This window comes from Corvus kubaryi, unplaced genomic scaffold, assembly GCF_017639235.1.
Source record: "Corvus kubaryi isolate FWS band 111438036 unplaced genomic scaffold, C.kubaryi_AGA036_p1.0 37384, whole genome shotgun sequence".
Lineage (NCBI taxonomy): Eukaryota > Metazoa > Chordata > Aves > Passeriformes > Corvidae > Corvus > Corvus kubaryi.
The window spans coordinates 279960-294626 of NW_024581126.1; the positions used below are offsets into that span (position 1 = coordinate 279960).

Consider the following 14667-nt stretch of genomic DNA (forward strand, 5'->3'; position numbering starts at 1 on the left):
AGCCCTGCTCGGCGCCGCTTTGCCCGGCTCGGCTCGGCTCGGCGCGGCTCTGCCCGGCTGGGCTCTGCCCGGCTCGGCGCGGCGCTTGCGCGGCCGCGGAGGCGGGCCCGGCGCGGGGGCGCAGCCGCCAGCGCGGGGAGCGCTGCGGGAGGAACTGTGAGCCCCGGGGCCAGCCTGGCTGTCAGGGATGGGGCTGAGCGTGTGGGTGCGGAACAGCAGCTCGGGGCACCGGGCATCCTTTGGGTGACAAGTCCCTCATCCCCGCAGTTGTGCTCCTACTTGGCCCGGGCTGGGAATGCTCCCAGAATCGCTCCTGGCCCTGTGTGGCAGGTGCAGGGCAGCGTTTTGAAATGTTGGCTCTTAGCAGCATTAAATAAGTAAATGATTTTATGAAGTAGATGGTAGGTTTGAAACAACTGAGTTGAAAGCATGGAGAACACAGGGAGGTCAGGCATGTCCACCTCCTTGCAGGATCCATCTGTCCTTGTCTACTGATACCATGACATTGCTCTGAGGTGGGTGGTAGCTACATGTGTCCCTTTGTGCATGGGGATAGCTTCCCACAGAGCTTGTGGAAGGTGGCTGCTCCTTCTGTAGCTGCTCTCGTACCAATGACCATGCCATTAGCTTGTGTAGGAAGGGCTTGGGGCTTTCTCATATCTGCGTGTATGGCCATGGGAGTGGCAGCGACCTTCTCCTCTCCCTTGTCATCATCCTTTGTCTGGTTGTGGGGATGGTTATGACCTTCTTCCTTGTGGCCATGTCTGTGGACCTCACAGTGGCCGTGACCTTCTTTCTCATGAGGGTGGCATCCTCTTTGCTTCACACATACAGAACAGCTGAAGCAAAAAGGGAGAGTATTAGAGCAGAGAGTATCCTATAACTCCCACTAATCCTCTAGCTGCTTAGAGTAAGTCCTTCCTGCCTTAATGACTTAAATGCCTGAGGCAGTTTAAAGAACAAAAAGCTTTTCCTAATGCCAAGGTGGGTGTCTCTCTCCCACCGAAGACTGACACCTCTCCAAATCCAGCAGGAGGGAGTTTCGAGGACAGGCTACTGGCAGCACCACTGGCCCAGCGTGGCGCTCCCTGCTGGGCTGGGCCACGGAGGACCAGCCTGCTCTTCTGAGCCTTAGCCACAGAAATGTCACTTGCCTGCTAGGATCAGATCCACTGCAAGGAGCAGCTCTAGAGCAGCTTGTATTGTGTGGCCCAGCAGGAAAGACTGAAACCTAGTATCTGCTGAAAAGATTGGCTGGCATTAATGTGGTGACAAGGACATGGGTGATACTTCCTTTTCATTCTTCCCAATGCAAAATAATAATTCTTGCAACAGTAATGATAATAACAGAGCCATGGGAGCTGCAAGGATGGTGGGAATCAGCTGGATTACAAACATCCCACTGCTTCTGACAGACAGGCACATCTTACAGCTTTAGTTTGGCTCAGCCCGAGGTGTGAACTCCTTGTCTGGGAAGTGGGGGTGATCACGCTTCCTCACTCCCACAGCTTGGCAGCTCCTCTGTACTGCTGCAAGGTATTCAACACACGGATTAATTATTTTTCATTGCCCTTAGCCAGGGACTACAGCAGGGCTTGTGGTCCCAGCTGGCTGCAAAGCACTGCCTGAGTCAGGCAGCAGGGCTACCTGCGTCCCTCCTGAGGCTGCCGCTGCATGGCCAGGGCTGGGAAGGACCGGCTGTGGTGGCCAAACTCTGGGAATCCAGTTGTCCCTTACTTCAAAACCTGCTTGGCTCTTGCCCCTGCAGTGCAGCAGAGGAGAAGGTGCCTCTTCCATCAGCCGGAAGCTGATGCTCTCCTTAATGCGTTGTGCCATTTGGAATATTGCCACTCTGTGACCTCCATGTGCTTGGCCAGTTTGAGACTGGTGGGGCAGATCTCAGTGTCATTCTAGGGGAGGCATGTGCTGATCGCAGTATTTCCTCTCCTTACAGAAACAACCCAAGGGTGAGCAGGAAGGACAAGCTAATGGGGCTCCCAGACTATTTTAGAAACATAAATGCTTCCCACAAGACAATTCCATCAAGATGAGACCATCCTTCATTCAGAGGAACTTTCTTTCACAGTGCCTGGCAAACCATGATGGGTGAGTCAGCAGGATGGAAGCCAAGTGGTCCAGATCAGTCTCTGGATTGGGATGCATCCCTGCCTCTCTTTCTGCATGCAATGCTACCTTGCATCTCACGGAAACCATGCTCAAAGCTGACAGCTTGCAGTGGTGACACCACTATGATGTTTTGGACAGTGCAAAACCACCCATGTCATGAGTTTCATGGACACCCAAGCCCTTGAAGTCACCATGGCCAAAGCAAGGCTGGGTATCACTGCGCAGCTGCCTCGGATTGCAGCAGACTGCTGGTTTCCAGGCAATGTGCAACGGCTCGTGGATCTGCAGCCAGCTTATGAACCCTGGTCTGTCACTGCTCACTGGAGCAATGAAAGAGCCAGGGTATTTCTGCTGCTTGAAGCCAGTGACAGTGTGCCAGACACCTCCTGTGCTGGAAGATTTCCATGGGTACAGCAGCAGTCCTGGCTGCTCCTGCTGCATAAACCTCCCATTGTCTCGGCCACTGAAATTGCTTCCTTAGCCAGAGAACAGCTCTCTGGCAGGGGCAGTGCTGCATTAGCCAACTGAGCCCCAGTCACTTCCCTGTGCAGAGCTTATTTTACAGGTGAATGTAGCTGCCCACCCTCTGCAACTTCAGGAGGGGTTAATTTAGAGACATAAAGTGCTTTAGTCATGGCTTGAGTGCCAGGGCCTGAGTCAGAGGTGTTAGTATGAATGTTTACATTTTACACCAAGCCATTGTTGCTGGGTGCCTGAAGAGAAGGGCCCAGATGGATGTTGGGTCTCCTCTACACAGCCAGTTTGATTTGCTGCTGTCTCAGCAGCACAGCATAAGCAATTTCATTGTGCACAGAAGGACATGTGTCTCTGCAGATGTTTGCACTTCACAGAGCCCACCTTTTTCCTCCGGCTCCTGGCCCATGATGACCTTTTTCTGGTTCATAGGTGCAACAAAATTTTGAATTTTTACAAGTATAACTCCCTAAAAGAATAAGATTTAGTGCCTATTTGTTCAGTGCCATTTGTGACCACTCTGTACTGGGATGGGCTTGGAGCAGCCATCACCTTCCAAAATTTGTGCACTTGTCTGTGTCAATAAGAAGCATCCTCACCAGTATGCACCGGTTTAAGGCATGAAGTTGAAACGGGCTCAGGAATCAGGCTCACAGGCCGTTTTTGTCAGTCATTATTTCTGGCCAGGGTGTGTGCTGGAGCATGACCCACATGCAGCACAGCACAGAGAGATCCGTGCAGGGCCCTTCTCTCTTTCTCAGGGTTCTGCAAGGCTCCTGCAGTTCTGGAAACCTGTGAATAGCTGTTGACCCAAGACCAAGTCTGAGAAGGTTGCAGGCATATGGCAGTTATGTTTCTGGGCTCCGGTACATTGCAAACTGAAGCAAATAAGAGATGTGCTGGATTTGCAGTGTGTTTGAAGGGGCAGGAGGCCCATGGAGACCCAATTCAGCTTTGTCTTGGCAGGGGAAGTCTCACTGTAGCAATATTGTCCCATTTTCCCCGGTGCTGTGTGCTAGGAGCGCAGCCACATTCGCTCTGAAGCTGCCCATATGTTCACACCATTTCCCAGCGTGACTGACAGCGAGCCAGTTCCCTCCGAGCATCCTGAGATATCCCAGAGTAATTCATCCCTTGCACATAAATATTCTTCCTATGAGGATTTGGAACATAAATTCTCAGCCTGCGGAAGGCCAGAGAAGGTGCTGGGATATGCGACACCTTGACTAACTGTGCCTGTTACAATACCTTCACAGCCTAAACAAGGTCCCAATGGCACCAGTGCCAGCGAGTCAGTGTCATCCAGAGATGGCCCAGCTGACATTTTGGAGAGGAAATCGGCCGAAATGGCTCATTTCAGGAGGATCAGAGCCTTGGGGGGATGAAAACCAGTTCTTTAGCCTCAAGAGCAGATACATGAGTGGAGTGGAAAGGTTCCACTTTTCGTATTGTTTAAATGTTTCTGCTTCTTTTTTGGTTAGTAACTGAGCTTCAGAAATGCTCCAAGAATTTCAGCTGGTGCTTCCAGAAAAAAGGCATTTTTAGGTGTTCCAAACCTTTCTCATCAAAAGGTTTCAATAACAACAGGGCAAAGGAAGAGTGTTTTTAATCAATTACTTCTGAAGGTACTGAATGGAACAAAATATTCTAGGGAGAAAGGAAATGGAACTTTTCCTTTTTACTAACCCAGTTCTAAACCCTGTATTGTAGCCCACCCTAATCCCATGTGTTTGGACTGCACAGTGTCCCCAGGCCTGAGCAACATCTCAGCCCTGCTGCAGGATCAAGTCAGAAGGGCCAGCAAAATATCTACATTCCCAAGGGAGAATCACCCGGCTCAGGAGCTCAATCAGGGACCCAAAATGGATGCCCAGAGAAAGGTATCACCCTCTTGAATGATGATTTCCATCCTGCTGGGGCAGGGATTATTTGCACTTCCAGAAGCTTTCTGCCATTTGAATGAAGCACTCAGCAGCCAGGCATAGCCCCAGCAAGTCTGCACGTGCTTCATGTGATGCCTAAGATTTTTAGCATTTTATATTTTTCATATATTTGTAGCTTTGTAGATTGCTAAAGCATGGCTGTAGCTTCTAGTGTTTTTCCTATCTTTCTTCCCCACATTTAGGAACAATAAGCTAACCTTATAAACCTAAATATTGTGTAGTCTTCTTCCAAGAAGAGAACCAACTACAAGGACGCTCTGTTTTCTGACCAGAATCTGGACCAGACATAACACAGTGGGGCAAAAGAAAAGCTCTGGACTACTTCCACTGGGGACCCCAGGAATTATTACCTAACCAACTAACCTTTTAATTGGACAGTATATGATAAGTATACTAATTGACTAACCTTATAAAAATTGTAGAATTACTATACCACATGTGATTTTTGCCATATTGTGTACCTGGAAGCTTTCAAGTAAAGGTTTGCTTTTATATTCACTCTAACGTTGTTGGAAAGATATATATATTTTCCAGGCATCACATGCACCTCCACCGATTCCCTCCACCCAAGTAGTAATTATTGTTGAACTGGTCCTTTAATATTTAATTGCCACTTTGACTCCCCTTTTCATCTCCTCCCCTCCCAGATGTCTCTGAGCCTTGTGCAGGCTGGTCCTTCCTGTGTTTGTCCTCCCAATCAGCTGCACACTGTGACCTTCCGCACAAGAAAAGCCAGTCTTGCCGCTGAGCCCAGTCCGAATCCATGCAGCATCTGTGCGAAGTGGCGCCGCTGGAGCCCATGGAGAGTCTTCAGTCCAGTCCAGACCCTGGAGCCAAGGTTGGTCTCTGGAGCTTGCTTTTGAGTTCTGCTGGCAAAGGGAAATGAGATGGTTTGTTAGGCTTTAATGGAGTTTGGCTGGGATGAGAGGCACCGAATTTGCCACTTGTTTCTTCTTCCATCAGACTCAAAAGTGGGTCACTACCACTCGTGTAGCCTCAAAGCAGCCATACGTGGAATAATTTTAACTTTTTGGTGTTCACAAAGGGCACATGACCATGTCAAGGGCAAGCTGGCTCCTGGCTGCTCCTGTGCAGCTTGTGAACCCAGGCCACTGGGCTGTCTGTGTCCTCCTAGATCTGGGCTGAAGCCATGGGCTGGAATGGGGAACCTCCCTGGGCCCCTGCTGATGACAGGGCAAACAAGTTGCTGTATGCAGCATTCCATGCTTTCCCCAAGGACTGCATTTCCATAAAAGATGAAAAAACCTGCCTGACTGGCTGTCCTGGCCACTTTCCACAGTCTCACACCCTTCCAAGGCTGGTTTCTGTGTCCTACATCTGAAGGCTGGGTAGCGAACAGGGTCAGCAAACCTCTATTGTCTCTGCTGAGCACGTCTGCAAGTGGGAGAAACTAAGTGGACAGATTCATTTTTCATTTGCTCAGCCTATGACCACTTCAGAGGTCTTACACTGGAATGACAAATTTTCAGGAGCAGAAAATATTGGCAGAGCTGACAAGATCATGGTTTTTTTCAAGGTGGCATTAAACATGGGTATGCACAGAACTCACCCACAGGACTTGAGGATCCTGCAGGTTGGGATGATGCACATGGAAAGGGAAAAGAGGGGTTGTCTTGTTCCAAACGGGAAGAGGGCTGCTCTGCACATCCTGAGATGTTTCTGTGCTGTGCCATTATTGGTATCCTTGTGGGAAGTACCAACAGGCAGCTATGATCCTTACTGCTTTTAAGCAGGACCCAGCTGCCATTACATCCTTTAACTGTCTTTGGTAGTTTTCATTTTAATTGTATATTGATCCATTTAAAAACAAATGTCTCAGCAGCCCTTTGATTCCCATGAGTCTCTTCAGCTAAAGCCTGTTTAAGGTTTCTGCCTGGTCCCTCCTCCCAGTCGAGGGAATATGCTGACCTTTCTCCTGGCCAGAGGAAACACCTCAACCCCTTTTTTATCCTGCAGTGCAGTTGCTTGAAGGACCGGAGCTGGGGGAGGCAAGGGAGGCAGGAGGAATCGGCTTATTGTGGGGAAGTTTGGTAGGAAGGATGCCTCCAGGCCTCCGGGAACTCTTCTTTGATACACTGTGTTCCCATCCCTCCCTCTGTCTAAGGCCTGAAGAAGGACTGCTAGTTCAGCTCAGGAGCCTCAGGCAGCACATCGCTGCACACAGTCGTGCTTTGAGACTCGTCCCTGTGTCTTATCTGCAGTCCTGACACATGATACAAAAACAGCCTCCCACAGCAGCCAGACTTCAGCTCCTTCAGTGGGCTTTTGGCAGCTGCCTCCCAGATCCTCCCAGCAGTTCCCGAGTGCCATCTGTTGACTCGGTAGCGGTCATGCAAAAAATGGAGAGGAGCCAGAATAAGGCTGGGTGAAGTGCAACTGGGAAAAGTGGCAGCATGGTACTGAGTGCTCTGGAGGAGTTTCACGGAGTGCAAAAAGAAAAGGAGGGAGGGTTTCACACCAAAGCACTTCCTGCTGGTGGAAGGGCTGATGAAGGGATGCCAGGAATGCTTCTCGGGGCAGACAGGTTTGCGTTTTTTGAAGAATCAGAGTCTTTCCTTCAGTCTTTGTGTAAGGCAGAGAGACACAGTCTTACTGATAAAATATGGGGCAAAGCTTTGTGCCAGCTGCTGAGTGCTGTCCTGGAGCAGGGAGATGGCAGACTCCTGTCAGAGATGGTTCTTTGTGCCAAAAATGAAAGGCCTTGCAGCACACGATTAGAGAAAAGGACTATTTCACTGTCACAAGCACAAAATGGAGAGGTCATTGCCCTGCTTTGCTTCCTTTGCCCCAGAAAAATCTCCCGCAAACTTTGCCCCAAGTGCAAAGCAAGGGCTCCAAGTAGGCAGCTGGAGGCTGTGCTTAAGGATAGTCAGCTGAGCCCCTGTGCTGTGCAGCCACAGCAGGGCAATGCAGCAAAACCCCCTTTATATCCTCTTGATTCCTCCAGCTTCCAGGCTTTCCTGGAGAAAGTTGCTGTCCACCCTGGGGACGGCTCCTTCAGGGGCTGCCCGAGGTTAGCAAGAGCTGACAGATCCCTGAAGCAGAAACCACAGAGCCAACCTGGGTACACTCCATGTGCCCATTGTGCTGAGCAGCTTCAGAGATGGGACCAGCCAGAGCACAAGAGAGCCCAGAATTAGGCCATCCCACCTATGAAAGGTCTTCTGTGATTTTAAAGAATAAAGGGATTAACTCCAGGGGTGGGGTACAAATTGCTGAGTGAGTAATGAAGCTGGTTTCTCCAGATGTCCTTCCTGTTGCACATGGATGCAGGATACACTCGCTGCCTGAAGTACTCTGTCAGGCTACTGCATGTGGGAAATCGCTGCCACCAACGGCTGGAGAGAGCAGGATTGGTGTCCTGCAGCCACCCAAGTGGGGGTGTTCCTGTCAACAGGATTCAGTGTGTCCTGAAGTCCTGCAGGACTCCCAAAATGGCACGTATCCAGCACACCCTGCTCACTAGAGCAGGAGACTAGGGACCTGCTCTGGCTCCTCTCCTTCCCAAAAGCAGACTTCTGGGTATTGGGATCCCTGGTGCCAGGTGATGGTCCGGAAGGATTGGCCATAGCCTGATGTAGGCTCATGGGAAGGCAGTGCCAGTCTTGGGATTGTCCTGGCCACAGTGCTGGGAATAATCAAATGTAAGTGCATATTCATAACCCCATAAATTTTGGCATATTTATAGGGTTCTGTTTTCTCCTGTGACTGTCCCAAGGGCACAAGCAGGTCCCCAAACCAGCCTGTTTTGCCGCACTAATGCAGCTGCAGATGCTGCTCCCTTGGCTGGGCCATTTTGCCCCAGGGCTTCTGTGTCTGCAGTGTTCACTGAGGATTCCCATTGATCTCAGATGATGATGCAGAAGTAGGTGCTTGTCATTTGTGCCACTCAGACATGGTAAAGGACAGCTGAGACGTGTCAGCTCTTTGTATTGAGGTCAGGAGCAGCCGACACTGCCCTGGAGGGAAGTGTAGCTCTCCAGGGGCATCAGGAAAAGGCAAAGGTATTTTAGGGATCTTCACCCCTGTTCATGGCACTGCTTATTGCTGGAAGAGCTTGGCCACACTGCCAGGAATGGCAGGGACATAGGATGTCATGGCTGCAAGGTCTGGAGAAGTCTGGGGAAACTCCTTGTGAGCACTTGGCTTAAGCCTTGACAATTTGAGCGTGACATGGGCAGCACAATGGACCCAGCTGCACGTGGTGTTCAGCCTGCACTGCACACAGAACCTGGCCTTGGAGTTTGGGATAATGGTCTCTGTTTTAACCTGAACCTTGGCATTAGCACATTGTGCAGTCTCCTTGAGGCCAGAGACATGACCACCACACGAACAGGATAATGCACCAGTGCTGGACAAAGTGTTTCCATGAACAGTGATTCCCTGACTCAACCCAATCCCTGGGCTGACCCTGTCCCTGTGGCCACTAACCCAGCCAAAAATGGGATATCACTCCACCCTCACAAGAGACTGTGCCAGCTTGGAAAACCAAGGCAGCGCCACCCCACAGTTCCCCTGTGTTCCCTGGGCAAGGTAAAGCTCCACATGACTCTGCATCTCCTGCACAGCTGTGTCCACCACAAACCTCTTAACAAGCGCTTGGGCTCAAGCAAAGCTCTTGTGTCTTTTGCTCAATTTTCTACCCACAGCAGAGTCTTCCTTTCCTTCATCAAGCCTGAATCCAGAGGCACTGCCTTGGAAATGGTTTCAATTTCCTTTCGTCACTGAATAGCTACTAATTAATATGTGTCAGTCTGTCCCTCCAAGAGCTTTTTACTAAACTGTACTTCCAGCTCCTCAGTGCCTTAGCTGTGATGTACAACAGCCCAAGTCTGCACAGAGAAGGGACCAGATCCTGAGTTCTGCAAAGTCTTCGGCAAGTTTCCCATAAACCACTCTGGGTTTCGGGTCAGACTTCTCGGATTTTGTGAGGAGTTCTTAGAGGGGGACAGTGGCAGCAGTGAGACAGCTTGGTTTTTTAAACATATGAACACAGCAGGGCCCACATTAAAGTTGGGGTGTGCATCAGTCCTTGGGCAAAAAACCATTCCCTGGTGTGCTTCCATCTCCTGTTTGCCTCACACTTGATCTGTGTCCTTCAGGACAGAGGGAGAGGGCAGCCAGTTTGTGTTGAGGGAGGTTGTAGCACATGGCCAGGACACGTGGCTGAGGTTTGTTCAGCCTGGAGGAGACTGAGGGGAGACTCATTGGGGTCTGCAGCTTCCTCACAAGGGGCAGCAGAGGGGCAGCTCTGAACTTTACTCTCTGTGACCAGGCACAGGAGCTGAGGGAATAGCTGGAGCTGTGTCAGGGGAGGGTTAGGCTGGATATCAGGAAAAGCATCCCCTGGAGGGTGGTCAGGCACTGAACAGGCTCCCCAGGGAATGGTCATGGCCCCAGTGCTGCCAGAGCTCAAGGATGGTTTGAACAACACTCTCAGGCACAGGGTGGGATTGTTGTGGTGTCTGGACAGGGCCAGGAGCTGGGCTGGATGATCCTGTGGGTCCCTTCCAACTTGGGATATTCTATGGTGAGGTAAGGGTTCATATGGCAAACCCAAGATGCAGCAGCTGAATGCTGTTCCCTCAAAGCCCCTGTGCTACTTGTGACTCTTCTGAGGGTTGTTTTGGCAGCTTTCAGACAGGGACTTACAGAAGTCCCTCTGCTTTGGCTGTGTGCTTCCTGCTAGTCCTGCTGCCAGCTGGTGGTGCCCACCCCACAGCACTCTTCTGCTCCTTCCTGAAAGAAAGGCCCACTTTAACAGTGGGGAAATCATTCCCAGAGAATACTGAAATTAAACAGAAAAAGGCAAATCTGACCCATGTTTTCCCATGCAGGCTGTTGCACACACTCACACTCAGAAGACATCCAGGACCCCAGATATTTCCTGGCCCGCCAGGCGTGGAGCCAGCCATGCATAACAAACAACACGACCCTGTGAATGGCCACGCAGCGAAGCCAAGCTGTTTGCCTGATCCATCCGTCATTATTCAACCGGCTTTTCCCACTTTGAACGAGGGCTTGTGGCATCAGGAAGTTAAAAGGAGTCAGGAGGGGGAAAAAAGGGGGAGTGTTTCTTTTAAAAAGAGAGTGAGATTGGAGAGGAGGACACAGGCACTCCAAACCCTGTCTGTGCTTGGTATATTAGGCAGCCAGTGCTCTTGGCTGGGAGCCCAGACGAGGCTTTTGTAATCAAAACATGATCTTGTATGCTGTGCAACCAGTGCTGAGAAAGGCCGTCTGATGGCTCTCCTCTTTTAGCTCTGCTCTGGAATCCGCCGGGCTCCGCCGCCGATGGCCAACATGCACCGAGCTGTGAGTGCTGCCTGCGCGGGGCCAGGGAGGGGCACGGGCGCTGGGGTCCCTCACCCCAAAAGGCCACGCAAGGACTCGCACTCGCTTCCTTCAGGGTGGCCTTTCGGTGGCTGTCGCTTTGTCGTTTTCTTGCCTCGCCTGGCTGCCAGCAGGCACAGGGAGCAAACAAGCCGTACCGCACCATGGGGAGGGGTGCTGGGAGGGGGCGCATTTTGGGTGCCGGGGTTTGCATCCCTCGCTGGGGCAGGTTGCGGTGGCTGGCTCGAGACAATGTGCCTCCTGGGAGGCAGATAACAAACAGAAACACGGGCAGTGCTGGATGGTGCCTGTGCTAGTGAGGGCTTCAGCTGCAGCTGTCAAGGAGGATGATATTTCTTAAAAAGAGCGGATACATTTGCTTACGCAGAAGAGCGTTAGTACGGGCCGCTCCTGTCCCCTTTCCCTCCCCCCACCTCTTGCCTTTCACAGTTTCCCAACCCTGCTGTCTCCGAGGTCTCGCTGTAGAAGCAGGCGATCATAGAAGTGTGTGGGAAAACACTGCATGCAGAGACAGTCTGAAGCGAGGAGTCCCTCCAGCCCCCAAGGAGCTGCGTAGCCAGTGTGTGTGCCACTTAGGATAGGGGCTGTGACACAACGGGATGTCGTCATTTAATTGAAGCCTGAAGCCGATAGCTTTCCATTTTCTCCTTTCGTGACATTTTAATTTGCCATAGAATGAGGCCTCTCATTCTGTGGCTATGCCCTGCTGCTGGGGAGGCTTTGGGTTCAGCTGATTGCTGATTCAAAGCCATCTCACGTTTGTTCTGCCAAAGCCATTTATAACTCTCTGTCGCGGTGACATACGGGCACCTTGGCTCCCCGGAAGAGCTTTACTCTGGGGAGGGCACGGTGGAGCCACTTTTCACCCTGAGCATCAGCTTCGTCACGGGCTGGGGCAGCACGTTCGTTCCAGAAGCGGAGGAGAGGGCACGGCCCCCTGTTATTGGCTGGCTCGGGGAGGCAGCTGACGAGCAAACGCTGACTGGGCTGAAGTGTACAATGGGTGAGCCCCTGGGAGCTGAGCGTGGGCTCCGCACGCTGCGGGGCCCGGGTGTGCAGGCGAGCGACCACCTCTCGCTCACAGCTCCCAGCATTTGCTGAAACAGGTTGTGCAGAGAGAAACACCTTAATGGCTTCATTAGTAAAGGGGAGGAGAAGCGCTGAACCGCAGCAAACTTTCCTTTCAGTGACTTGTTTCCAGCTGGAAATGGAAAGACCCCCTCCCCCCGGCACTAGCCTTCTTGCAGCGTAGACAAAATGCTGACAAATGGGCAGAGGGAGAACAGCCTGACAGGCCTTTTCCATTTTTTGCTTTGAAAAGAGAAGAGCACAAATACAACCTCTGCAGGAATTTTAAAATTTTTCTCAAGCTGGCAGCTCTGCCAGTTCTCCTTCAAAAGAATCTGAAGATGAAAGGGGTGTGTTTGAGGGCATGCACCGCTTTGATCCCACCCTCAGCAGCCAACACCCCAGCGCACGGTAAACAGCAAACCTGCCAATTTAGTGCTCCCAGAACAGCTTCTGTTCAGATAAATACTGAATTTGGCTTTAATCAGCCTTGCAAAATGCCCATGGAAGTGTATCCAGCTACACAGGCAATCCGCTCACCTGTCGCATACCTGATGATGGATGGCAATGGAAAAGCCATTTCTTTTCCCACAGATCTTGAAAAAATCCCATTGTCCAGCAGGAGAATGTGTGGAAGCAGTTTAAATGTTCCTGTTGCGCCACCTGGACACAGATGTGTGCCTGTGTCCCTGTGTCCTGGCACAGCAGCTCTTGGCAGGGGCTGTTAGATCAGATACCCCTCACTGGGGACGCCAGCAGAGATGGGCTGGTGCAGGAGGTGCGGTCTGTGCCATGAGCAGGTTCTGCTGCCTTTCCCTCACTGATGTCTGACGCCCAGCACACCTCCTCTGTGCCCGAGAACACCCAAAGGTGAGGGTCATGTACTGCATGCAGATAAGCAGGGTGTTAACTCTGGAGCCAACTGACAGCTATGAAAGTGGGGCAGCAGCGCTTTGCTCAAACTACCTCATTGCTGAACAAAAATTGTAAGAAAAGGAAAGGTCAATTCTGTCAGGAGAAAGTCAGGGAGAAGTGGTGGGGAAAGATTCTTTCACTTCCCACCCTGTCCAGACAGAAGGAGCAGGTTTCATCCTGTTGATATGATGACTGAGAAGAGCTTTACTCCTTCTGTTTCCAGGATGCTGCTGTGGATGATGCCGTGTTAAGGAAGAAAGAGCAGAAAGATGTTGAACTTGATAAGAAAATCTTGGCTTTGCGGAAAAAGAATGAAGCACTGATACGTAGGTACCAGGTGAGTCTGCAGGTCCTTACCTTCCCCAGCTCTGATTTGGGGTCCTCAACTCACAGTGTAAAGAAGATTGTCAGCACAGTCAGAATGACTTTTATATAGATGCTATGTTTGTATTGGAAACACTCAGAGCAGGTAGGCAGACCTCTGCCTTTAGCTCAGCCTTTAGCTTAGCCTTTAACTACAGCTCTTGAGTTGCTTTGGAGAACAGACACTGACACTTGCCTCACTGCTACAGCATCTCCTCTCCCACTGCCACCTTCCTCTGTCTGCATCCCATAAATGGGACACAAGTGGTCCCCTCCCTCTTAGCGGTGGAGGGGGGTCCATTTAGCAGAAATAAACAGGAAAATGAACAGCATCCAGGTACAGGCTTGTGATAAACTGATATCTATGTTCCAGGAAATAGAAGAGGACAAAAAGCGAGCAGAACAGGAGGGAATGGCTGTTACCTCCAGGAGGCCTAAGCAGGATGGGCTCACTATTACCATCACCAAAGATCACAACGTAAGTGGTGCCTCTCCTTCACCACAGCCAGCTCTCACTCCAGTCCTACTGCAGCAAAGTGACATTTCTGAGAGAGACCATCCACAGCAAAGTTCTTTGAAGCACAGGAAATAGCTCCTAAGCCCTGAAAAGTGTGGGTAAACTCTGCAGAGGTGTGTGAACAGAGTGATTTTAGGTGCTGCACATATGTTTCCAGCCATGCCCAGGCACCTCTACCCATGCACACAGAGATAATAGGCAGATGACTGGATGTATGAATAGGTACACTTGGCCCTGGACAGGTCCCAGGTGTCAGCATCACTGCAAATATGTAGGCAGAGGGTATCAGCTGTGCGTGTGTGTGTGTCACTGGAGGCATCAGGAATGCCTCTGAGAATGCCATAGGCTGGGAAAACGTATCATCTCCTTAGGCTTTGGGAGTGAGCAAAGCAAGTGGCCCTGGGCCAAAGGCTGTGAGTCCCAGGCTTCCTTCCTTACTGGACCAAATCTGATAAGCCCTGTCCACCCATCCTGGCAGCTTGGGGCTTGGGAAGCCAGTCGTGCCTTAACCCCTTGGTGAACTCCTCTGCCAGAGCTCATGCGCAGCCTGCTGAGCCAGCCCACCCTCCTTTCAGCACTCCGGGTTGTTGGATCCAGGCCAGTGCATTGCTCCCTTCCCACCCCAGCCACGGCCCTCACCTCTCTCGGGGTGCGCTGCTGCACACATTTTTCTCTCATACAGGACCTGAAAGATGCAATTACCCAGACTGAACACTATGGACAAGATAGCCCAGCCCTCTCGATGGTGAGCACCGCCCTCAGCCATCCACTTGGCTTCCAAGGCCACCTCCAGCAGGACTTAGGCTTTCCCAAGCTAACTCAGAGTGCTACAGAAAGAGATGAGGATGACATTTCTTTCCCATAACTCTGGCATTTTAGTCTGAA

The 14667-nt window shown here is 51.2% G+C and overlaps 1 protein-coding gene across 4 annotated transcripts in view; it reads left to right on the top strand.

Moving 5' to 3' along the window:
- The first annotated feature begins 4963 nt into the window (after positions 1–4963).
- CCDC9B (coiled-coil domain containing 9B) overlaps positions 4964–14667 on the top strand; it is a 32980-nt gene continuing 23276 nt past the window's right edge. Inside the window, exons 1-5 of one of the 4 annotated variants that reach the window (XM_042035489.1) lie at positions 4964–5382; positions 10827–10880; positions 13126–13239; positions 13639–13743; positions 14465–14527. In XM_042035489.1, the coding sequence (XP_041891423.1) occupies positions 5308–5382; positions 10827–10880; positions 13126–13239; positions 13639–13743; positions 14465–14527 (411 nt within the window). In that variant the 5' untranslated portion in view covers positions 4964–5307. Of the gene's footprint in view, positions 5383–10553; positions 10881–13125; positions 13240–13638; positions 13744–14464; positions 14528–14667 lie in introns of those variants that run through there. The other 3 variants (XM_042035490.1, XM_042035491.1, XM_042035492.1) reach the window with 3 other exon arrangements.